The sequence below is a fragment of the Gallinula chloropus genome (assembly GCF_964237585.1).
Source record: "Gallinula chloropus genome assembly, chromosome: 5".
Classification (NCBI taxonomy): Eukaryota; Metazoa; Chordata; class Aves; order Gruiformes; family Rallidae; genus Gallinula; species Gallinula chloropus.
In genome coordinates, this window is record NC_140090.1 from 2437904 (window position 1) to 2463967 (window position 26064).

The window sequence follows — 26064 nt, forward strand, 5'->3', positions numbered from 1 at the left end:
AGCAAGTGAGGAGAGTAACTGCAGTTGACCAGGAAAACTTACTATAAAATCAAAGGCTGGAAATATACAAATCCCAAACAATCCTTCTGGTATGTGTCTCCTGATGGAGAGTTGCTTTTCCTAATATGTGCATACACACACATATATAGACATTTAAAATGTGTGTTTACATAAATATAATGAAAATATTTTATATCATATACCAGTACTACAGTATAAAAATACACTATATATTTGTATATAGCACACAGACACATTATACAGGCATCTTTCTCAGTGATTTAATAGCCAGAAGTGAAGTTCAAGGCATGGTACCAAGTATAAAGGTGATTTAAAGTTGATTATAAAACTTTTGAAAGACAGACTTTTAAAAACTCTTGGATTTGAACACCCACTCCTCCCTCCCCATTTCTCATTAGCCATGTGGAAAGCACTATGTAAGTAACTGAATGTGCCTCCTACAGTCTTCAGTTAGCCAATACTAACTCAGCCTTACAGAGAGAGAGGTGTTTTGCTCAATTAAGCATTTTCTTGTATAGTTAATTTTTTAAAAATCCCCAAACTTGTCCACATTCAAGAGCAAGTTTTAAAAATAAACATATAAATATTGATACATCACTGTTTTGAATTTTACTCTAAATTAATGGTAGGAACTGTAGTTAGCTTCTAATTATTGCTCTTAATAACACCTTAAAGGGAGCCAGGCTAGTTATTAATTTATGCATCTTCTTGTCTAGATTAAGCATGGTCTGGCTAGATTAAATACAGTTATTCATCTTGCTCAGGGATGGGGAGGTGCTGGGAACACACCAGAGATGTAGAGCCTGTTTGCACAGTGTGTGTTTCCCAAATACAGATGCCTCTGCAAGATGCTTTAATAATCTTTTTAATAATCTTTTTAATAATCATTTCATCAGGCTGTGATGGAGCAGGGCCATTTTGTGAAGTCCAAGACACAACTTCAACATGAGCTGATCTGTACTAACGTGGATCTGGCCACGTAACTTAAACGCAAAAAATAATGCAACATGGATTTCTATCACTTAATGCAGTTTTTTCCCCCTCCATTTCTCACCTCAGGCTGGCACAGGGACAAGCTTGCTCAGGCACCACCTTTATGCTTAGTTCCATTCTAAACCTTAGTTCCAGTCTAAGATGTACAGTGAGGAACACATTTCAACCATTTTTTATTAGAGTCACAATTTCTTAGGAGAAACCTTCAAGCCCTTCCAACTAAAGTAAAATGCTCTCTCTAAAGAGAGCAGAGGAAGAGTGCAAAGCACAAGAAACACAAGTTTGCAAGGTGTGACACTGGGATTCAGAGGGCTCTGTGCTGCTCCTACTTACAGCAGCTCTGCCCTTGTCCCAGGCTGGAGTATCACAAGGAAGGAGAGTCATGTCACAGAAAGCAGAAAGCTGGATCTGCAGCAGCAATCTCTGGAACTCCCTTTATATGACATGAGCTTCACACTCCACGTGTGAATTCCAGTGCAGGTTTAGCAGAGTGTTTGAGTTTATTAAAAAAGTTTTAAGTCACTAAAATAAAACCTCAGAGCAGCAGCTTGCAAAGCATTCAAACAAGGTGCTCCTCACTGCCATTCCTAATTATCACAGTTAAACCGTCTGCAAACGACTCCTACCAAAACCAGGGGAAAGAATATATTGTGGGTCTTCAAAAAGCAAGACTGAAATGGAAGAAAACTGGGTGATTGGTGAAAGGACAGCTGAGTAAGTTACTGTGCTCTTACTTCTCTTCTATTTGGTGTGGTGATAGTAGCTGGCGTTCGACATCCCTCCCCCTCGGATGGCATGGACAGCCGTTGGAGAAGACGCTGGGTAGTGGCCGGGGCGGATGGGCTTAGCTGCAGAGGGGAAGCAGGAAACCAGGCAAGGCATTGAGCTGTGGTGGGGTGAGCAGTTCTCTTCCCTTCAGCAGCTCCAACACATCATTTCCAAAATTACCCACCACTCGAGCGTATCACAGAATCACCAGGTTGGAAAAGACCTTTAAAGATCATCAAGTCCAACCATTCCCATCCTAAGTTAAACCACATCCCTGAGCACCTCATCTCCACCCTGTTAAACACCCCCAGGGCTGGGGACTCAGCCCCCTCCCTGGGCAGCCTGTGCCACAGCCCCACAGCTCTGCCAGGGAAGAACTTTGCCCTCCCAGCTGAGCTGACCCTGCCCTGGGGCAGCTTGAGCCCATTGCCCCTTGTCCCATCTCCTGGCCCCTGGCTGCAGAGACCATCGCCCACCTCTCTGCACCCTCCTGGCAGGGCAGGGGAGGTGGGGAGAAGGGCTCCCCTCAGCCTCCTCTTCTCCAGGCTCAACACCCCCAGCTCCCTCAGCTGCTCCTCAGAGGATTTGCCCTCCAGCCCCTTCCCCAGCCTGGTTGCCCTTCTCTGCACTCGCTCCAGGACCTCCATGTCCTTCTGATGCTGAGGAGCCCAGAACTGGACCCAGCACTCAAGGTGTGCTGCACACGCTCAGAGCTCACCACAAAGATAAGTCAAGTGTCTGAATTCTGTTGGGAAGATTTTTGACACTACCAAGGCCAAATTAAATCCCAAGGAAGAGTAATCAGGAAACAAGAGTGGAAAGAACAAGGTCTGGGAAGGCAAGGAGGGAAAGAAAGCAGGAGCATGTGTGGGAGGAGGAAGAAAGTGAGGGTCTAATTTAAAGAGACAAGTTTTCAGGTCACTAGAAGGGCACACAAGACCCATTATGCCATTTATTTACCCAGTTAAACAGGAGAGGCGCTTTAAACTTTCAGGTGGGGCACGTTTCTCTGAAGAAGTGAAGGCTTTGAAGATTCCTGTGCAGCAGAGAGGAGCAGCAGGCAGACCCTGCGGTTTGCCCTGAGCTGCTGCTTTCCAAGCTCTATTTAAACCCAAGCAAACAGAGCAAGCATGAAGCACGGGAGCCACCACTAACCCTGCAGCTCGGGGCCCTTACCGATCTGGGCGGAGTGCGCTCTCCGGGCCATGTTTTTGGCCCTCACAGCCTCCTTGATGCGATCCACCTCCTGCTGGTACCGCTTGCGGTCCCTCATGGCGTTCTCCTTGGCCTCCTTCAGTGCGCTCTCCAGGGCCTTAACTCTCTCTGCCGTAGCTCGAAGTCGTTTCTCCAGCTTAGGAAGCTCGCAACGAAGATCTGCATTATCACGTACCAGCTGTGAGGAAGGAGGTTTGGGAAGAAAGAAACAACTCCTGTGAGAAAGGTTATTCCATCCAGGATCTCATCCTGAAGGGTGAGGCTTCCAGGACCAACCCTGCTACTACAGGGCACCCTGCTTCCACATCTGCTGTTCCAGACTTTAAGAGTAACGGCAGCAGAAGCTCCGTATTTCTTCAGTACACAGAAATGTCCAGCAGTTTGGGAATATCTGATCACTTCACTCTTTCAAAACAGCTTAAAATGCTTAAATACTCCTTACAGACAACACCAAATATCATCACAAACCTCAGCATCCTCACTGGTGATGGCACACTTACCTTCGTGTTCCCTACTGGAGTGCCTCAAGCATGGCTAAAGAAATCCCTCTGAGGTCTGAAGCTATAAAAGTGATGGCTGTTTGCAACTCTGAACCCGTGCACCTCCTCAGATACGATCCTGAGCGAGGCCTGTGGACTATCAGAACATCATCTGGCTCCATGTGCAAGAAGAGCCAAGACAGAAAATCTATTTTTTTTTAATAAATAAAAAACTGATGGTAACAGTTAGAAAATCCAGTATAATTCCAGTTTAACTCTGCCCTGGTCAGGCCCCACCTGGAGTACTGTGTCCAGTTCTGGGCTCCCTGGGATAAAAAAGACAGGGATCTCCTGGGGAGAGTCCAGGGGAGGGACACAGAGATGCTGAAGGGCCTGGAGCATCTCCCCTGTGAGGAAAGGCTGAGGGAGCTGGGGCTGTTCAGCCTGGAGAGAAGAAGCCTGAGAGGGGATCTGATCAATGGGGATCAATAGCTGAAGGGTGGGACACAGGGGGACATGGGCAGCCTCTGCTCAGTGTCTGTGAGGACAGGACAAGGGGCCATGGGCTCAAGTTGGAGCACAGGGAGTTCCCCCCCAATGTGGGGAAGAACTTCTTCCCAGTGAGGGTGAGGGAGCCCTGGGACAGGCTGCCCAGGGGGTGTGGAGTCTCCTTCTCTGGAGAGATTCCAGCCCCGTCTGGACACCGCCCTGTGTGCCCTGTCCTAGGGACCCTGCTTGGGCAGGGGGTTGGACCCCAGGGGCTCTGGGTGTCCCTTCCAACCCCTACGATTCTCTGATTCTGTGATTCCTTCTGAACAGATTCCACCTTTACTAGAAGTCAGCAGAATGCTGTTCCAAAGAGTGGCTGTCCCTCTTCTGCAGAAAGCGATTTAGCTGCCACATTAATAACACAGTAAAGCGGCAGCAGTACGAACATTCACACCTCCTTTGACAAGCAAAACGTTTCCCACCTGCTAGTCCAGGCTTAGTGCCAGAAGGAAAACACAAACAAAGCTTAAAAAAAAGAAATCAGTTTTTCCACAATGGTGCTTTTTCTACAAGTGTTGTAGCCCAGTAGTTATGATAGGAAATAGGAGCAGGATCGTATCACAATCAGGTCAAATCCAAGGTCATTTTCTCTTTTAGGCTTCCATCATGTTTTTCTTATGACACGTGGTCTCCTCATTGGGTTTTGAGTAAATATATGCTAATGAGAGCTATAAAAATCCCTATCTGAAAACCCAGCAGATGTGTGAACAGAGCACAAAGAAGGAAAAACAGTAAAAGGAAAGACATCCCTAACAAGGCTTCATAACACACCCTGATCTCCACATTTAGAAAGTAGGTCTGTAAACCATCTGCTCGCTGGGGATCTCAAAACACTGAACCTCAGTGGACACTTGTCACAGTCCTGCACCACTTGGTTTGTTGGCACTTCCATGGGAATAAATAAAGCACATCTCAGAGCGTGCTGCATCTCACAGGCTCCAAGAACTGCCCTGGAGAACGTTATGTCACTGACTGAAAATGAAATCAAAAGTATCTTTACTGCTTTGTGCTCTGAGTCTGGGCAGTGGGACTCAGCTCAGACATGAATCTCAGAAGCTTTAAGGTTGGAAAAGGCCTCTAAGATCATGAAGTCCAACCAGTGAAGCATTCTTCTTGGCAGAAATGATCCAGTTTTGTCTAATGAGGTGCTACCTGCACTCACCATTGATATTTAAACTTTCACCAAGCAAAGGGTAGGGCTCTTTCCTCCACCTCTACCCTAACCACACATCCCCTCCAGCCCCGTTTGAGGGTACTGAGGGTGAAGAGCTCTCTGTAGCCCTCTGAACAGCAGAGCCACAAAGGAATGGGGAACTCCATGAAAGATGGAGGAGATAGAGATGGACATGCACCAGAAATGGCCAGCCTCAGCATCCTGGGGAGGCACCAGCTCTTTAGCTGCACATAAACCCTCTATTTCTTTGCTTTCAGACTCTGCTGGTTGATGCCACTCGAGTCACCTCCAAGGGCCTTGGGCCAGGAGTCAAACCTGGGGATGCACAACTCAACTGGAAACCTGCAATCAGCACATGAGGCAATCACCAAACACTTCATTCTGATTTTTATGCAATAGACCAGTCACAATTAGTCTTGCCAAAACTGCTAGAGTCTATTTTCAGAGAAAAAATAAATCATTGCTTATTTAATTAATTCATAAGAAAAAGGGGCAACGTGAAGAGCAGCTCTAATACCAACCCCTGATGTCAGGAGTGTTAATTGGGAATTATAGGTATGATTTCCTCAGTACCTACATGTTATCTCCAAGCATTATCCTTTTAAACATACAAAGGTATCTATTTTTAAGAAAAAAAACAGGTAACTGAGGGAGCTGGGCTTGTTCAGGAGGGGAATCAGCTTGTTAAAGGGCAGAGACTGGCAGGACAAGGGGGAATGGACTAAAGCTAAAGGAGGGAAGGTTTAGATTAGATATTAGGGGGAAGTTTTTTACAGAGAGAGTGGTGAGGGGCTGGAACAGGCTGCCCAGAGAGGGGGTGGGTGCCCCATACCTGGGGGTGTTCAGGGCCAGGTTGGCTGGGGCCCTGGGCAACCTTGTGTAGCTCCAGGCCTGGAGGTTGGTGTCCCTGCCTGTGGCAGGGGGTTGGAGCTCTGTGATCCTTGGGGTCCCTTCCAACCCAGACCATTCTATGATTCTAATACTACAGGGACACATGGGGAATTTTTCTCCTAGCTGAGTTTTCAGAAGCAATTACTACTCCTTAATTAAAAAGAAAGACATGGAAGAATTTTATTTACTACTAATCAAAAATTGGTTTAACCAGGATGTGGAGCCCCTACCTGTTTGTGAACCTTTGTAAGCTGTTCCAGGATGTGGAGCCCCTACCTGTTTGTGAACCTTTGTAAGCTGTTCCAGGATGTGGAGCCCCTACCTGTTTGTGAACCTTTGTAAGCTGTTCCAGGTTGTTCTCAAGAAAGGAAATTTTCTGCTTCTGCGCCGCGCTTCCGCCTCCGTCGTCGCTGTCCAGTTCAACGCTCTGCACAGAGAGTTGCAGCATTCAGCAAAGCCAGGCAGAAGCTCAAGAGGAAGCTCAGGTCCTTTGTGAATTTAAGCTTCCCCAAGGCAGAAAAGTCTCTCAAATCCCCAGATTAAAGAGAATTTATTTTGCCTGTTCATTTGATATTTAAGAGCCACGTTCCCTGCTACACAAACAATGAACTATCCTTACTGAGCAGTTCAGTGCAGGGGAATCTGAACAGGAAAATCACAGGGTTTAGTGGGGAAAACCCTTTCTCCCTCTTTTTCTTTCCCACTCCTGGGAGACATTTTTATGCAATATGGATTTTCAACTTAAAAAAAAAGCATAAAACTTCTTTCCCAAAAATACTCTGGAGGCCTGAAAGGCCTTGTGAAGCCTTTGACTGTTTATGCAGCTCTGACTCTTCCTCAACAGTTCAAAACACACCTTCATTTCTGCTAAAGAATAATTTTGCCAGGAAAAGGCTGATCAGTCAGAACCCTGGGGAAAAAAAAGGGGCTGCAGCATTCAGTGTGGCATAAGTTCTAACTGAAGCTATCTTGGATAACCCCTGGAACCCATTAATACCATCAACTGAGCTGGACTGGTTCATTTTGCTTCACCATTGAGACTTGTCTTTAACAAATTAAAGCACTAAAAGCTCCCAGGAAATCACAAGAACACCCCAAAACCAAGACAAGAGCCTGGTTTGGGAGAGTCCAGGCTTACTTTTTTAACGCGGGTGGTGAGATCCTGGACAAAGAGTTTGCGGAGGTTGTGAAGAGTCTGAAGTTCTCTTGCCTGGAATCAAAATCATAATTAAAAAAAGAGCAGAAACCAGTAAGATGCTGTAGATACTCTGATGTGAAAATTCTCCACCTGTCTGAGATGGTAATATGACTCGATTGTGATTTACTTGTAGAGGTACCTCCCTGTCGGTACATGCAGCTCACAGGGAGCTGTTCCCCCGCTACTGAGCAGCTCTTGCAGCTCCCAAGGTCTTCACCACACCAAAGCTGCTTGGGAAAGCATCTCAACTCTGTCTTTGGGTGTGGGGAAGCAGCAGCAGAAGGCTGAAGTCTCACAACTTGGCCATGATGTGAAAGAGCTCTGGATTCACGCTGTAGCAAGCACACTGCATGCTTATCCACAGGCACTTCAGATGTTGAAGTGCTTTTTTTAAGCACTTAAACCTTTTTATTTTAAGTCTTGGAAAAAATCCAGGCTTTTTTAGTATGGATCAACTTCTCAGGCTCTGTGAAGTCCTCACCTTTGCTGGAGGTGTGACCCAAAGAGTGGCAACCCTGCACCTGCTCCCAGAAGGATGGATGGAAGCACTACAGCATTGCAGGCAAGGAAACTACATGGGCAGCAGCTCTCCCCAGTACCACGCTGCACCAACGCTCTGCTGAAGAGACCTGTCCCTCCAAAGGTGGTGGGAGCAACCTCAGCTTTCCCATTTTATGCTTATGCTGTATGCTGCCTGCAGATTGGAACTCCAAGGTGTCACTCATTAAGCTGCACCATGACTACAAGCTTCTGAACTCCATTTTTTTGTCTGTGTCTCTCAAAAGAAGATGACAAAACTGACTAGAAGCCAAAAAGGAGATGCTTCCTTCATGGGCTGCTAGAGACCCTATGTTACAAAGCTTATTTGTGTTTGAGAAGCAGCATCACGTACCACTCTAAGGCAAACTCAGCTGCAGAGCAGACACCTCCCCCAGAGCTCATCTTTGGGGTGCTGTCCCAGCAGACCTCCACCCCATAAGCCCTTCCCACAGCTCCCCTGCTTTTGCTTTCTTCCCAGCTTGGCACTGGGAAGGAGAACTTGGATAGAGGAAATTCCACCTAACCATGAGGAGGAACTTCTTTCCTGGGAGGGTGGCAGAGCCCTGGGCCAGGCTGCCCAGAGAGGATGGGGAGTCTCCATCTCTGGAGACATTCAAACCCCATGATCCTGGATGCTGTCCTCTGCAGCCTGCTTGAAGGGATCCTGCTCTTACAGGGGTGGGACTGGGTGATCTCCAGAGCTCCCTGTGATTCTGTGAGTCAAAGCCAAGGCAGCAGCTGTGGTCACACCAAGACTATTGTTCACCTCCTTCTCTAAGTCCTCATGCAAACCCCACACAGTGCTGTGCAGCCTGATGTCTCCCCGTGCCCATGGGCAGGGATGAGCTACCCTTTGATGACTTACAAATTCTTCTGATTTTTTTAACTCCTGCTGCAGCAATTAACAAAACTCTAACAAACTGAGTAGAATTTTAATGTCAAATAGCACAGAAATGCTTATTCAAAAATAAACCCACTGCCACCTGGGTCCCTGGGAGCTGACAGCATCACACTGCCCAGCTAGTTTCCAGCTGCCTTACTCATCTGGGGCACAGGGCACCTCAAGGCCACCTGCCAGCTCCATCTGTACCTGAGGAGTACAGTTCCTATCAGGCTGGCTCAATCTGTCCTGTGAGTTTATTTTCAAGGCTCATGTCATTATTTCAGGTGATCTGAAGGAACAATGACAGTAACCCAGAGAGCACTGGTTGCCTTATTGGTGATGGCTCATCCACAGGAGGCAACAATAATGTCATTTCACCTTAAATTTTAAAACTTGATTTAATGATTTGGCAGAATTGAGCCTGTTAGGATATAAACTGGTCATCTTGGGCACAGATACAAGTGTTTGGTAACAGACCAGGGATGAAGAAAGACCTAGGAGGTAAAAAAGAAAGCTCAAGAAAGCATAATTAAGACATACCACTGTTTCCTCCAGCCCCTTAAGATCTTCTCTTGCTTGTTCTCTTTTATCATTAAGCAGTCTGGAAAGATCACAACATTAAACACAAGTCAAACATGCTGAAGCCATATACAACAGAGGAGACTCAGTCATCCTTCAGTTTGAGGAGGACATCTGCAGATCTCTGCACCTGTAACTGTGCTCTCCACTGTCCCAGACACAAAGCTCTCTCCCATGGACACCATCTCCATTGTTTGTGTCCACAGATGATATTTTTATCTCATTTCCAGGAAAGATTTTTTTTTCCTGAGATGTCTGATTTATAACTTAAAAGACAGCAACAAAAAGCACCTCACACCCAACCCAGCTTCTTTCCTGTTTGGTTTTGCTGTGCATTAAGGGATGATCGGTGCTCTCAAAACATCTTTCTTGGTGAGTACCAAACCCAACACCAAAAAGCCTATGATATAAAATCCCAGAGCCATTGCTAGTGGTTTACTGGTATCACACAGTCCCTCCCTTTCTTGCTGTAACAATGTTTTCAGTGCAAGTATTTCAATGGTGAACACAGCTCCCTAAGCAATACTCCATCCAAAGACACCAGGTGACCAAACTGTTGACTTACATGAGCTTCTCCAGTTTCATTTCTCTTTCCTGGTCCTCGATTTTTAATTTATCATAATCAGCACTCAGTTTCTCTTGTTCCAGCTGCAGCTTCTGATTCATACTGGAAATGAGAAAGGAAAAGTCAGTACAGCTCAGTCCTGAAGCCCACACACAAAGGTAGGTAACTCGCCCTAAGGACATGGGGTGAGACATAGTGAAGCTGGAACACTTTACTGAAGACCTCTGAAAGAAATTAAGCATAAAGGATCTGAAGAACAATATTTAAGTAATAATATTTTAAAATATTGGGAAAAGAACTTCAGAGGTTTGCTTCCTTTAAGCTAAAGGACACAAACTTCTTCCAATTTTTCTATCCTGCTTCCTCAAGCTTCTCATTTCCCAACTAATAGTCCCAGGGCACACAGGAAATGTCATGGAAGGATGAACACTACATTGGGAGTACCTAGATTCTATGAACACTGACATAAGGTCTCCAGGGAGAGCTCCAACCCCTTCCAGTCCCTTGGGGAGGGAGATGTTGAGTTCTTTCTCTTTGGTGCTTTTTCTAAGGCACCAGAATATATAGACATCAATTAAAACTAACAAAACCAAACCCCACACCATCCCTAGAGCATCACAGAACAGGACAGGACCGCAGAAAGCGATGGAGCCAGTGGACATACTCTCTGATTTCATCAATTATTTTCTGCTTCTCTTCAATTTCATCCCTCAGCCTGGACAGCTGCTTCTGGTGGGCTTCCCTGTGACTCTCCATCTGCTGCTCCAGCGCCTTCTGCAGCGGGGAAAAAGCAGAGCCCCAGGTGAAACAGGAATCGGGCTGAGCTCCCCTCCTCCCCGGCAGCTACAGCAGAGAAGCTCCATCGAGCCAGGTTAATTCAGGGCTCTGCCTGGCCCATCTTTCTCTGATTCCAACACTGCATCCAAGCACTTAATTCAGACAGGTTTTAGCCACAATTTCTATACACACACACACACCCCAATTTCTACTCATTTTCTTGCATGTGAAAGCCAGGGTCTCAGCATTCACATACCAAGAGCAGCCCCATTCTTACAGCCCTCTATTATTTCACCTGCTTATTCATCAAGAGATGATGTGCACAGCTCCACAGAGAGAGAAGTACAACCCAAACCACCCTCCCTCTCTCACAGAGCTGCTTATCCACAGCCTCATTATTTAAATTCTAAGGTTCTGCATACCTCAAAGTAAGAAAAACTCAGATCCTATCTCTTTAGATTGCTAATAAAAGTTGGGTTTTTTCCTTCACACCATAAGGAATAACCATGCAATTATTTAAATAACTTTGTATAATGGAGGTAACAGTTCTGAGGCTGACAAACCTCTATCTCTACCCTAATAAAACTGTATTTTTCCTTTGATGCCATTTACATTCCCATTAGAAACACTACTTGCACATTATCCCCTAATACTGTTTGCATTACAAATTAAGAAAATACTGGAAAACAGGCCTGTATTTCATCATTATTTCTAGGAGATGGTCAGAATTCTTGCCAAACAATTAGGGAAGGTGGCCTGGCCTCTTTTTTTATTGAATTTTAGCACCTAAACTATATTAACCCCAAAAGTCTGATTCACTACATGGCAAATTTCACTTTCAGCAGAGCTGAGCTTGCTAGTACCAAGGGTGATGAGCAGATGATGGGAAGCTCTCTAATTTCCCACTCAATGACACCAGGTCAGGTTTTCTGACAGAGGCTGAGAGGCTTTTCTAAAAGAACATGACATGTACAGGAAGGCAAAATTACACCCTAATTATCAGGTTAATGAACAATCTTGCTGAGAAGTGCCCTCTAAACTGCCACATGCCACACTACCTTCATCTCCTCTGCGTCCTGAAGCCGGGTCAGATGCTCCTTCTCCTTATCCTTGAAACTCACTTCATGCATTTTTTCTGTTTTGAGGTGGAGACAGAGGAGAATTAACCACACAGGTCCAGAGATGCCATTAAACACTCCCACTAGACCCAGTTCCTCTTTTTACAGGGAGCAGTGGGATCAGGGGACACAGCTTTGGAGGGGCACAGCCAGCCATGGTTTGTAATACCCACCCTCTACTGCCCAAACTTCCTTTTCACAGCCCACCCAGCACCTTTCCAACCTACCCTTGCCTTCCTCCCCCCCCCTACTTATCACAATCCTCCCCATCCCCTTTTACTTCTGCTGGGAAACAATTCCTCCAGAACCCAGTCACCTCCTATGAGCAGGGGAGAAAAATCAGGAATAAAAATTCTTCCAGAATTCATGGAGGGGAAGGTAAAAATGAATTTGAAAAGGAAATAAAAAACTCTTGTCTCCAAGAATTTTCCAGTTCCCTTGTGCAGACATCCAGGAGAGGGTTAAGATTCCTGGGTTCCCTTATAATTGGACATAACCCAGCAACTTAGGAGTGCTACAAGAACTGCTTTTGATATGTATGTTCCATGTGAAATCGTAAGGGAAACCCAGCAGTTCTTGAAATGGAAGTCAGCTGGATCCTAGACAGGAGCTAGGACAGATGTACATGTCTTACTCCATCCTAAGGGAAGCAGCTTCCTTTTGAATGGGACAAGGAATTTGCCAGAGGGACAACTGAAATTAAGATGGATGTCCAAGAATTTAGCTTAGAGGCTGAGGAAGCTGGGCTGGTTCAGCTCTGTGCTCCTTGGGGTCCCTTCCAACCCAGACCACTCTGAATTTTATAGAACAGAGGTGTAGCAAGGTTGATTGATGCTATTTTGCTAAGGGTTTTTATTACTATTAATAATTATTATTATTAGTTATTATTAATCTGTCACAAAGGCTTTGATTCCTCTGAAAACTTAAATCCTCTGTATTCTGTGACTGGCCCAGGAAGGGCTCTGGGCTTCTCAGAGGTGTGATGTCCTACAAGGAAGTACAACGTGGTAAATACTCTGAATCACAATTTCACCTTCACCACAAAACACTAAGCAGCTCAGAAGATGCTGTCAGCCTGTGATACTTCAGCCAGGACTGAAATAAAGCTGGTGGGAGAAATGATGACCACAAGGCCCAACATTGTACCTTGAGCACGTAACTTGGCAAGTTCTTCATTGAGTGAGTCCTGTGACTCTTCCAGCTGCCTTCTCTTCTGCTCCATGTTTTGCATGTAGTCTGTTAGGGACTTGATCTTTGCTTCATGCTGTGAAGACACAGGGAACAGCAATGAAGTAGTGAAGAATCCAGGTACTGCCCTACCTGGAGGAGGAAAACCAGGAAGTTCTCCACATTCAGAGCTGGTAACCAGGAGAAAATACAGCAGGAGATCTGAGAAGGAGCCTGTGGACCCAACCAGACCCCGTTTCTAAAGGTCATGCTCAGTAGCCCAAGACAAACACTGAATGGCTCAAGTGGTGATTCCACAATGTCATGGGAAGCTCAGCACTTGCTGTTAGACAAATAGCATCAGCTTTCTAAAACCAGCTGAACACCGGTCTTCTGAGGTGGCCTCCTGGATGCTTCAACCTGTGGAAACTCAGATGGACTTTCCCCAGCCTTCCTGATGGTTTGTTCCTTGCTACCACCCTTTTGAACTAGAAGAGCTTCTGTCTAGATAGAAAATAGTGAAGAATGTCATAGAAACATAAAAAATTGAATTAAAATTTTCTCATTTGGGGATAAAATTAAGTTACTGTTTGGGCACTGCTGGCTCATGGTCAGTCTGCAGCCACCCAACACCCCCAGGTCCTTCTCTGCCTGACAGCTCTCCAGCCAGTCTCCCCCAGCCTGTAGCTCTGCTGGGGGTTGTTCTGTCCCATGTGCAGCACTCTGCCCTTGACCCTGCTGAACCTCATCTCATTGGTCTCAGCCCATCAGTCCTAAACCTCCAGCCTCTGTCTCTAAGCATGTACCAAGGACAACAGTGAGGTCATGCTTGTGACAAGCTCCAAGCATCAAAGGGGCCATGCCAACCTAGGATGAGAAGTTATTAATTTTCACCTGGCATTTTTGGACAGCCAGCCTTCCCTTAGCACTGAGCAGCACACTTAGAGCTGCAGCTTCATTGAGCAGGACTTAATAAAGACGCTGGGCTGCAGGATGAGCAGTTATCCTTGCTTCAGGTTCTCTCAGACTAACTGGTAGCGAATGAAATAGGGTAAAACTGTATCATCTCCTGTCCCTCCCATGTCCACCTAAAGCAGCTGAGCATGTGGAAGCAGTTACCCCCTCTCCTGCAGCCAGCATCATCGCTTCTACCTGCTGCCCAGTGTGGAGCCCTCTGGGTTTCTCACTTACAAGGTAATGTTTCCCATGATGTAGTTCATATGCTGCCATCGAGCTCTCTTGGTAGCACACAGACCAACCAGAAATAGGGGGGACCTTCTGAGTGTACAATCACTGCATCCTTCCTCAGGCTGCTTTCAAGGTGAAGGTCCACAACACAAATTCATGCTGAGGACATCACCCTGAGGGGGATTTTCAGTATTATACCACCAAACACCTTTTGAGGCCTACAACAGGACATGGTCTTGTTGCAGAACACGCTGGAAAACACCGAGTGGGAAGAATGGGAGAGAAAACAACAGCAAAGCAGCAAGAGAAACCCCACCCTGCTCCCTGAGGTCTCATTTCTCCCTCCTAGCACGCCCATTGGATGGGGAAGGAGGCAGGGAGAGTCAGAAAACCTCCCTGCAAAAGGGGCAAGGAAGGAGCAAACCTACCTGTGAAATGAGGAGCTGGCAAGCCGCGAGCTCCCTCTCGCTGGCGTTCATCTTCCTGTTGGAGTCGATCTGGGTGCTCTCCAGCTGCTTGCTGCGGTTCACCAGAGACTTCACCTCAGACTTCATCTTGCTGATGTAAAGCCGTGCCATGGTGAACTCCTCTTCAATCACCCCGTTCACATCTGCTAGCTGAACACACAGATGGTGCTCTGGAAGGGGTGGTTCTTACTGGGAAGGTCAATGCACAGCTGTCCCCCTGCTGTGGAACTCTTCTCTAGAGTGAGGGAGCCTCCACGAAAGCACAGCAGCCCCCAAGGGGTACATTTAAAGATGTGACACCACTCTGCTGCTTACAGTCCTCACTGATAAGCCTCCAAAGGGAGAAATTCAGGCTTGTGCCCACCATGTGTTTCATCAGCTAAGTGGTTCAACATCTAAAGCAATCAAGCTGGCCAGCGTGGCCAGAGCACATTTTGGAGAATCATTTTTGTGTCACCAACACAAGAAGTTCTCCTTCTATCAGACTGCTAAAAGCTGAAGAGCCTTTTCAAAGCACTCCTTAAAGAAGCCTCCCCTTGAAGAGTTGTGCTTCTCCAATAAGGAGCTGCAACACAGACATAGGTCTGGAATTCTCAGCTGGCAAGAGAAAAGTAACCTCTCCCATCTCTAAATATTCTCATCATCCTATTGATAGATTTGCATGAATTCTCTCCATGGGTTTTCCTCAGCTCCTCAATTCATGTAACCCACTGATGAATCATAGAATCCCAGGCTGGTCTGGGTTGGAAGGGACCCCAAGGGTCACAGAGCTCCAACCCCCTGCCACAGGCAGGGACACCAACCTCCAGGTCTGGAGCTACACAAGGTTGCCCAGGGCCCCAGCCAACCTGGCCTTGAACACCCCCAGGGACGGGGCACCCACCCCCTCTCTGGGCAGCCTGTTCCAGCCCCTCACCACTCTCTCTGCAAAGAACTTCCCCTCAATACCTAATTTCAACCTTGTTGAGCCATGAAGGTTCTCCTTGAACGAGCATATGGTGACCAACTTCATCTGCTCTGCACCTCAGTCCCAGCACCACCAAGGAGAAGGCAGCACGTGCTGCTACCTTCTCCCAAGAGCCTGAAACCCACGACTGCTTCTAAAACTGCTCTGAGATTAGATGCACTTTGAGAAGCTGCTAATTAATGAAATCATTCTTCTCAGAACTTCTCAATCTGGCCTTATTTACTCTGTCAGCTGTCCTGTAAAATGCTGACATCTTAGTTACTATAAAATTTCGTTTCAAACAGCCTCTAAACCTCCATTTTCAAAGATCTCCTCTTGTGGTTCCTATTCCAGCAGCCACCAGAGGTAGCTGTAGCATCTAGCAAAGCCTGCTCTGGTGCTCCTGGCATCAACCACTGGGGATCCTGTCCACTGCAGTCTGCTGATCCAAGGGGGCTTTAGCAGGGTATCAGCAACTCCTGGAGTCATCTCAGAGCACTCCAGCCACACGTGCTCAACTTTCAGCTTCCAACGTCCAGGGAAGTTCATTGCTCAAAAGCCAAGAAGTGAACTTAAAGCAAGAAAAGAGAGTGCAGAGCAAGGAAGGCCTTGAAAATGGACTTCTTACCCAGCTTCAGCAATTGCTCTTTCTCATGTGGTTTTAAATAAAAGAAATAAGATGACATTAACATCACCAGGCCACGAGAATTTCCATCAGAGATGTGCCATTTAGCAACAACCACACAAACTCCTTCTCCAGGGCTTAGCACTGTGCTCATCTACAACAGGAGATGAGAAAGTGAGCAGCTACCTCCTTCACTGTGTCTCTAAACCCAAGAGCCAGACAGATGGCAAATTTCAAAGCAAAGCTGGCCTACACTTGCACCATTCCCCGGGGTGCTCAGATACCAAGGCTCCTGCTGCTTCCATCACCTCTGCTCACACTCTTACCTTCCTACCTCAGAGGAAAAGGATCCTCCATGATTCTTCTTCTGTAACAGTCATTAGGCATTACACTAAAGTTAAGCTATTCCTACAGTTGCATCAATATTTGTGTGACATCTAGCACAAATCTACCAGTGCTGGAAAGTGGTACTTCTAAAGAGTTGTGTGTTCAGAACCAGAGTGTGAGCTGGCTGCTGAAGCAGCCACTGTCCAAAGAAGTGAACACCAGAGTGCAGAAAACCCAGTTTCCAAACTTGTCTCTTCCTTCCAGTGCCCTGGGCAGCTGTCAGTCCAGACCTCTGCCTTTGGGAACTGTCCACAACAGCTGTAGGACAAACTTCAAACAAGGTAGCCACCCAGAAGCTAAATCCCATCAGTAAAGATGCTATAAATCCCAGGAATACTGAATCATGGCAGGTAATGAAGGAGTGGGGCTATGTGTGTATCATCTGTGGGGGGAGAACGGGAGAACCCCCATTAAAAGCATCGACAGACAGACGGGCTGCGTTAGTCTGGCCTCAAACCCTGAGCTGGGAATAAAGGTGGTGACTGTGTGCACAGACACTGACACCTCTGCCCCAGACAAAGGTCTCTTCAGTGTTCTGCACTGTGCTCCAGCCAGCAAACAGCAATGCATCACCCATATTCCTGCATCACCCATGCTCCTGCACCACCCACGGTCCCTGCATCACCCACGGTCCCTGCATCACCCATGGTCCTGCATCACCCAGATTCCTGTATCACCCATGGTCCTGCATCACCCATGGTCCTGCATCCCCCACGGTCCCTGCATCCCCCACGGTCCCTGCATCCCCCACGGTCCCTGCATCCCCCACGGTCCCTGCATCACCCAGATCTCTGCATCACCCAGATCCCGCATCCTGAACGTTAACACTGCAGGAGGGGGCAGCAGTAAAGCCAGTGACTTACTGTTTTAACGTCGTTAGTACCGATGATTCCGCCGATCTCACCCAGATCCTTAAGCAGCAAGTTCAAGATTTCTGTTGCTCTCTTCTTCTGATGGTTACTGAGCTCCTGCAACTGGCCCAGCTCCCTCTGGGTCGCTGTCAGGGCACTCTGAAAGGGTTTAAGAGCAGAAATTACCCTCCACTCCACATCAGTTCTTTTCTATTACCTGGGTTATGCTTGGATTCTCCTGAACATGCCCGTGGCTCAACTGATGCCAGCAACTCCCCCTGCCTGCCATGATCCCCTCTTAAGAGTCACTTCCTTACAAGGCTACTTTAGACCTAAGAAAGGTTGTCCTCCCTGTGTGGATCTTGTTTGCCTAATACATGTCCAAGAATGTTAAGCACAAAGGAACAGGTACAGAAGGATATAAAACTCAGGGTGTTTTCCAATGGATTTCACAGCAATCTGTTTTACTGAAGTGCCTAACAGAGTCTTCCATGAAAACAGACCTGTGAACATCAGCTTCCCCAGTCTGTGTAAGGAATTAAGGAGGAAAGATGTATTAAGCTAATAAGCCAATCTTCATTTTTCTCAGATAAGATTTTTTTTCCTTAAGATCAGCACACACTATTTCTGACACAAGCCAGGATGCCACTGGCATTCCTGGCTGCCTGGGCACACTGCTGGCTCATATTCAGCCTGCAAGGCTGAATATATTCCTGCTCTTCCATAGAGCAGGTCCTGAATTAGCTGAATTTCATCATTTAATAAGGACAGAAAGGAAACACTGTTGCTGAGTATGGACCCTTTAACATACTCCCTGTAATTTTTAAACTAAATACTTTTAAACTATATCATTTTACTAGATAATTTTACTACTCCAATGTTTAAACTACGTAATAACCCACTTGGCAGGAGTATCTGAGAGATTCCTGAGCTGGCATGGGGTGGCAGGTAGCTGGGAATCCCTATGGAAATCTATGGGGAGGTGCAGAGTTAGGGGGTGAGGAAGGAACCAGCAGTCTAAGCTCTTACACTCTTCTGTGCCAGCTCGTCAGCCAGCTGCTCGTTGGCTCTTGTTTTGTCCTCCACTTCTTGGGATTTCTGGTCATAGTTGACAGCTAATTCTTCCAGGGCTTGAAGGACCTCTTTGACCTCATCTTTCGCTGCTTCGTTCTCAATCTGAAGGCGGGTCAGCTCCTCTTGTATCTTCTCATAATCTCTCCTAGTGGAGGCCAAAAGCTGGAAACCAGATATCACAGGAGGGTTTAAATCAACTGAGAACTCATTCCAAAGACAACAAAAAACCCCAAAACCAAAGAGGGAGAGAAAACATGAGCATGCAGGGAAACATGTGTGTGAGGGAGAAAGAAAGCAGGAGGGAAGAAATCCAGCTCCTCCACCAGAAGCAGCATCAGTTTCAGTGTAAATGCCTTTGAAGGAAGCAAGAAAGCCTCTGAACTTCAATGAAATCGTAACCAAATCCTATTATGACACAAGATTGAGGCAGAGGAACTTATTTTAAACAGTAAATAAATTTTCTGCCCTCAATGCTGCAGCCAGGACCAGAAAAACTCCCCAAAGTAAAAAGCTTGAACTCAGAGTCACAGCTTTGGACCGAAGCGAGCCCGAGGGCTCTCTGAGGTAGCCTCAAAGGCCTTGCAGTGTTAGAGGAACGTTTTGATAAGCCAGCCTCAGATGATAATCCTTACTCAGCATCTGAAGCATGATGCTGAAGGCAGATTAGCTGCTTGTATTTGCTGAAGCAAAGAAGAAAATACAGACTTCACACGTACTAGTGAACGCTTCTGATGCCTTAAACTCTCTCCATACTATTAGAGATGCTGAAGTTTCAGCGATGGTGCTGACCAGAAGAGGGCACTAGCATGGTCCTCTCCCTTGCCCTTGCATCGCTCTGTGTTCATTCAGATGGTAAAGTCTCAAAAATGTGGGTATTTTCTGAGCATAAAAACAGGTTTACCAGCAGAATGATGTGAGAATAAATGGCAGTGCCACCCAAGGCTTGTTACTAATATTGCATTTCTGGGAATAACAGGAGAATTGGGACTTAATGTTGCATGAAAACCATCCAACAGGACACCACCAGCCAAAACTCAGTGCTTGGGGTGCAAGAAAGCAGTTACACTCATGGGTCAGCCCAACAGCAAATATGGAACTCTCATTCATGAGACTCATTCACTTCCAGCACTTCCAGTGCATGGATTAATGTCACACACTGGCAGCAGCACACAACCTGCCCTGTCCCACTGCTGCCCACCACTCTTTGCTCCCAGGCCAGGAAGAATCACAGAATTGTAAGGTTTGGAAGGGACCTCCAGAGCCCCTGGGGTCCAACCCCCTGCCAAAGCAGGGTCCCTAGGACAGGGCTGGAATCTCTCCAGAGAAGGAGACTCCACACCCCCTGGGCAGCCTGTCCCAGGGCTCTGTCAGAAGAAGTCGAGTGCAAGACCCCAGACTAAACTGAAACATGGAGAAATGGCAGAGAAGATGCTGCTTTTTTAATTTGGCTCAGAGTTCTAATAGAAAAGAGGAAACCAACCAGGCAGCTTCACACTCTGGCACATGCCCAAAGTGGTGAAGAGAGGATTCAGATGTAGGGGAGATTTATCTCACTGGTAATGCTGCAGCCTCAGAAGTGCACTCACGTTACAGGAAAACCCACTGAATTGCCAAAGCCAGATGGCATGTAAATATTTAAACAACAAAATAGCTTCAAATAATCTTCCTGCTAAACACAGATGGAACTATTATTTACATTTACTTAAGAAATTTTCTGCGACTGGAGACTGTAAAGGGAAGTGTTATGTATCACCTAGAGCATAAACACAGCTCCCCAGAAGATTCTTGTTGATATGAGGTGGAAAAATCCACCTAGATTTGTAAAAGGCTATTAATGACACATTACACCCATCAGTGGTAAACAAAGGGAAGGAGATGGTGCTCTGGGGACCTGTTCACAGCACTGGAGATGAAGTGGTGGGAGATTCACACCCCCATCCCTAAAACACACACCCAAAGAAAGAGCCAGTGGGGAAAAGGTACCAAGAGATCCCAGTATCAGCACCATCTGGGGTGGGCCTCAGATTTATAATTAACCTGCTAGCTTAATCAAGCAGAAATAATACTCTGGTTAATTAGGGGGAAGTGGAGTGAGGCAGCTGCTCTGCAGTACATACATCACAGGCTAAGCACAGCTCTAAGGACAGGTATGCCACAGCATGGGTGAAGCTTCCATGTGGAAGACAAAACCTGGGGAAAATTAATTCAATTCCCTTAAAGAACAAAAATCAGCTTTTAGAAAGGGAAGAGATGGACAAGCTGCTCAGAGGGAGCAGCTACAGCTTCAGAACAGGTGGTGCAACATCAGCAGGTTCAGTAAGGCTCTGGAGCCCTCAGCACAGGAAGGACATGGACCTGTTGGAGCAGGTCCAGAGGAGGCCACAATAATGACCCAAGGGCTGGAGCAGCTCTGCTGTGGAGACAGGCTGAGAGGGTTGGGCTGGTTCAGCCTGGAGAAGAGAAGTGGGGGGACCTTATAGCACCTTCCAGCCCCTGGAAAGTGCCTGTAGGAAAGCTGGGGAAGAACTGTTCCTGAGGGCATGGAGTGATAGGATGAGGGGTGATGGGTTTAAACTAGAAAAGGAGAGATTTAGGTTGGATATTAGGAAAAAAATCCTTCACTCTGAGGGTGGTGGGTCACTGACACAAGTTGCACAGAGAGGTGGTGGAGGCCCCATCCCAGGAGACATTCAAGGTCAGGCTTGATGGAGCTCTGAGTGACCTGATCTAGTGAAGATGTCCCTGCTCACTGCAGGGGTGGGACTAGGTGGCCTTCAAAGGTCCCTTCCAACCTCACACATTCTGTGACTCTATGAATCCTGCAGTGAGGATGAGTCTCCAGAGTGGCAGGTAGGTCATGAGTGTTAAGTAGGTATTTTCATACTCTGCTCTCTCCCTTTTACAGAGCTAAACCTTGGAAACCCTCTCTGAGGGCTTGGATAAGGATCAAGACATGGATGGAATACTTTTTAAATTGCAAGAGAGTTTTCCCACCCCAAAAAAGAGCACAGAACCATCCAGCAGCATCTGGGGAGCCTGGTGATTCAGTGTTACTGCCAGATTGGACATCTTCCAAACCTCTCACAAACAAATGGCAGGTGAGGAGACAGCCTGACTCTAAGTTTAGCAATCATGTTCCCCACCTTAAAACCAACAACCATTCATGTTATGGACAGAAACTAATTGCCAAAATTACAAGCACCAGTCATTTACTACCAGGAGTAATTTTTACACTGGCAATCTGCAGTCCATAATGTCTGGACACCCAGAAGGATACAGAGCAACTGAAAAATGTGTTTGAAGTGACAAATTCTGGCTTGGTACCTCCAGCATCACTTCCCAGCAGGATGGTGTGCTGCTATCAGGGGTTAGCAAGGCTTAATCCTGTTCTCAAGATATTAAATTTTGAAGTTTAAGCCTAGCTGTCACACAGCTTTCTCCCACCTATTGAATTTTGGCCAGTTAATATCAACAATGGTGATAGAATCACTAACCAAGGGGCTCACAAGCAAAAATGTAAGGGAGGGTGGGTTGGTTGTTGGGGATTTTGAGCTTTTTACCTCCTCTTGGTCCAACATTTGCTGCTTTAGTTTTTCAGCCAACTGGCTCTGCTGGTTGATTTCATCATCCTGCAATGAGAACAGGGTGGGAGATGTTTAGTTTCTTTTCACAGCTCTCCTTCAGTCACTTTTATTTCCCCTTTCAAGAAAAGAAGGAAGATTAATGCTGTAGCAAACCTGGTGCATGTTTGAGTGGTATGAGGGGAGAGAAAAAACACACATACACAGAGGTACTCAGGATCTCCCTAAGCAGAGGTGTCCCTGATGGTCAAGACCATGCTGACATGGCCAGAGTTACACCTTATGACTTTGCCAACATCTGTGATGTTTTATAGGTGTACAAATACATACACACTCTCTGTCCTCAAATTTCATCCCCAACACAGGACTTGGACCTCTCAACTGCAGAATTTGTATTTTCCTCCTCCATCATGGCCCTTGAAGAAGATACCACCAGGCAACACACAGCCAGGCATCCAATTGTACCAGCATTTCAACTTCCTTGTTAAGACAGCATCTTCATGGGTAGGAACTGATGCTAAATACAAAAGGGGAATGATAAGGGAGCCTGCTGTACCACAGGAGGCACACTGAGCACAGTCCCTGAGCAAGTCCATCCCCATCCTGGTGATGGGTGTCCTTCTCCAAGGGAGCTCACCAAAGAGAAATGGTTGGTGTTTATCAGGGTTAATTGGTATTTTGTGTTTCTCTGACAAACACACTGATAGATTGGTTTCTGAGCTGTCAGGTAAGAACATACAGAATCATTTGCTAACAGTCTCAGATAGAACATGAGTGATCAACACCACAACAAGTTACAAATGGTGACAAAAAGGGTTTGGTTTAGGGATCCAATACCTTCCCTTTTTCTACAGCCCTGCAGCAGTGCACTAAATTACATGCTTCCCACATTTTGGAGGGTGAAATTCAACCCTGCTGCCAGTTTCCTCCACGATAATTCAACGAGCTCTGCTGCTTTTGGTGAGGGAAAGCAAAAGAACAACTGACCTGTTTTTCTTTTTCCAATCAGCAGGTAAAAGCTAGAGACTGCTGCTGGGAATGTATTCTCCATCACAGAAAAGCTGTAACTTCTTAAAGACCTGAGCTGTTGTTTGGAATGCCATCAACATACGTCTCCACATGCCCCTGGACTGTGCAGAGACCTTGCACTCATCAGAGTTAAGGCTTAAACCCAACTATTTGCTCCCTCCCTCAGTACTCTGAAACAACCAGACCTTGACATCAACATACAAGGCAACAGCAGGCTTTATACTGGTATCATCCTGCTAATTACAATTAAACATGAAAATAAGGTTTTGCTTTGTGATTAAAAGGTACCCAAACACTTTGGCTAGACAGCCTTTTAAAGCTGTTCTGGTCCATTATGGGCAATGATTTTAATGTGCCTTTTCTCCTCCCCACACACCTCATCTCCACACAAGCTGCAGCTATTAATGGCAAGTGCTGGGTAAATGCAGCGCTGATGGCTCTGAGTGTCAGTGATGTACCTCAAGCTGTGCAAACAGATCCATGAAAAAGCCACCTGCACTCCCAGCAGCGTTCACAGCTGGAACAACAGAACAAGAGAGACCCAAGAGATGTCTACCTATTTTCTTTAAAATTCAGATACATAGTAACTAGCTAAGAAATATTAAGATGGAATCTCTTTTCTTCCTTTCTCCTGGGACCCCAAGGTGACATTACAGTTTGCTGAGGGATTTTACAATCACCAATGAAGAAAAGGGAGCCCTTCATTTAAAGGCAGATGTGGCTCCAATTCACAGAATCACAAGGTTGAAAAAGACCTTTAAGATCATCAAGTCCAACCGTCCCTGTCCTGTGCTAAACCAGATCCCTGAGCACCTCATCTCCCCTCTGTCAAACACCCCCAGGGCTGGGGACTCAGCCCCCTCCCTGGGCAGCCTGTGCCACAGCCCCACAACTCTGCCAGGGAAGAACTTTGCCCTCCCAGCTGAGCTGACCCTGCCCTGGGGCAGCTTGAGCCCATTGCCCCTTGTCCCATCTCCTGGCCCCTGGCTGCAGAGACCATCGCCCACCTCTCTGCACCCTCCTGGCAGGGCAGGGGAGGTGGGGAGAAGGGCTCCCCTCAGCCTCCTCTTCTCCAGGCTCAACACCCCCAGCTCCCTCAGCTGCTCCTCAGAGGATTTGCCCTCCAGCCCCTTCCCCAGCCTGGTTGCCCTTCTCTGCACTCGCTCCAGGACCTCCCTGTCCTTCTGATGCTGAGGAGCCCAGAACTGGACCCAGCACTCGAGCTGCAGCCTCACCAGTGCCCAGTCCAGGGGCACAATCCCCTCCCCAGACCTGCTGGCCACGCTGTGTCTGACACAAGCCAGGATGCTGTTGGCCTTCCTGGCCACCCAGGCACACTGCTGGCTCACGGTCAGTCTGCAGTCATCCAACACCCCCAGGCCCTTCTCTGCCTGAAAGCTCTCCAGCCAGTCTCCCCCAAGCCTGCAGCACTCCAAGAACACCCCCAAATGCTATCAGTAGAGGGAACTGGGGCAGACAGACAATAGGAAAGGCCAAGATCAGGTTTATTTGGTGAAACTGTTTGGAATTTGGGAAAATTTCCCATTCATGGTGCTAAAGAAACAGAGAAACAACCCCCCATTTTGCCTTAAGTCTTCCATTTACTCACAGTGAACTGAGTCAACCCAAACGCTCTCACCTTGTCATCCAGCTGTCTGTACAGACTGGCGATCTCCTCATCATACTTCTGCTTCTCCTCTGTTGAGATGCTGGCAACAACCGGCGTGATGTTGTCGATAATCGGGGTGTTGTCACAGGGCTCCAGGTTCTTCTGGTCCTTTGCACTGATCTGTTCATCTTCAGGCACAGCTTCTCCTGCAGGCAACAGGATCCATGGTCAGTGCAGTCCAAGAGACAGCCTAGCCCAAAGCCATGGTCATCCCAGGATGGTCCTTCACAGGTGCCAAGAGGGATTTAAGGAAAGATGGGCTGTACCCAGCTATGCCAGGCAGGCAACTGCCACACATACCAGTGACAGGGCAAGCTGGCAGAGGGAAGATGTCCTTCCTCATCACAAAGACAACCTCCACAGTTAACACACAAAAACACAAAAGCCATGGCAGCAGTCTGGAGGCTGCCATTCACAGCACTGACCTCCCAGCTTCCTCTTCACTCAAGCCCTCCATAGCTGGGATTAGCTCCATGGATTAACAGAAGTGTAAATAAGGAGGGGAAAAAGAAGGAATAATCTGACTTGGAGTCTAAAGTCTCCTGGCAATTAAATGTCTCTTCCTCTCCAGATTTCCAGCTGCCTTATTAACTCTGCCTCCCCGAAACGAGCTGCTAGAGCATCAGGACAAGAAGGGAGACAGCTGCTTTTAAAATGATATTCACCTTCTGCCTTGGCACAGCTCAAATTCAAACTCACACACCAATTTGTACGTGCTGCCTATGTGTACCCAATACTCCCTTTCTTTGAAAGTCATTTTCTCTGAGGAGTATTTGCTTCAGTAACGTGGCTGCGTTGCAATTATGAGCCTGCTGCAGCTCAGTGAAGAGGAACAGGTGACCTGCTGGAGAGGAGCTCTGGGGAGAAGGACCTGGGGGTCCTGGTGGGTGACAGGGTGCCCATGAGCCAGCAGTGTGCCCTGGGGCTGAGAGAGACAATGGGATCCTGGGGGCATCAGGAGGAGTGTGGGCAGCAGGTCACAGGAGGGGATCCTCCCCCTCTGCTCTGCCCTGCTCAGGCCCCACCTGGAGTGTTGTGTCCAGGGCTGGGCTCCCTGGGATCAAACAGCCAGGGATCTCCTGGAGAGAGTCCAGAGGAGGGACAGAGATGCTGAAGGGCCTGGAGCATCTTCCCTGTGAGGAAAGGCTGAGTGAGCTGGGGCTGTTCAGCCTGGAGAGAAGCAGCCTGAGAGGGGATCTGATCAATGGGGATCAATAGCTGAAGGGTGGGACACAGGGGGACATGGGCAGCCTCTGCTCAGTGTCTGTGGGGACAGGACAAGGGGCCATGGGCTCAAGTTGGAGCACAGGGAGTTCCCCCCCAATGTGGG

The 26064-nt window shown here is 47.2% G+C and overlaps 1 protein-coding gene across 1 annotated transcript in view; it reads right to left on the bottom strand.

Moving 5' to 3' along the window:
• Nucleotides 1-1755: 1755 nt before the first annotated feature.
• Nucleotides 1756-26064, bottom strand: part of KIF5C (kinesin family member 5C) — a gene marked incomplete at both ends in the record, with an annotated part of 71794 nt that continues 47485 nt past the window's right edge. Inside the window, 14 exons of the mRNA XM_084265401.1 lie at nucleotides 1756-1862; nucleotides 2959-3175; nucleotides 6413-6517; nucleotides 7229-7300; nucleotides 9252-9312; nucleotides 9856-9957; nucleotides 10520-10629; nucleotides 11691-11767; nucleotides 12897-13014; nucleotides 14534-14722; nucleotides 17394-17540; nucleotides 18411-18617; nucleotides 22016-22084; nucleotides 24705-24880. Of these exons, the coding sequence (XP_084121527.1) occupies nucleotides 1756-1862; nucleotides 2959-3175; nucleotides 6413-6517; nucleotides 7229-7300; nucleotides 9252-9312; nucleotides 9856-9957; nucleotides 10520-10629; nucleotides 11691-11767; nucleotides 12897-13014; nucleotides 14534-14722; nucleotides 17394-17540; nucleotides 18411-18617; nucleotides 22016-22084; nucleotides 24705-24880 (1757 nt within the window). The remainder of the gene's footprint in view (nucleotides 1863-2958; nucleotides 3176-6412; nucleotides 6518-7228; nucleotides 7301-9251; nucleotides 9313-9855; nucleotides 9958-10519; nucleotides 10630-11690; nucleotides 11768-12896; nucleotides 13015-14533; nucleotides 14723-17393; nucleotides 17541-18410; nucleotides 18618-22015; nucleotides 22085-24704; nucleotides 24881-26064) is intronic.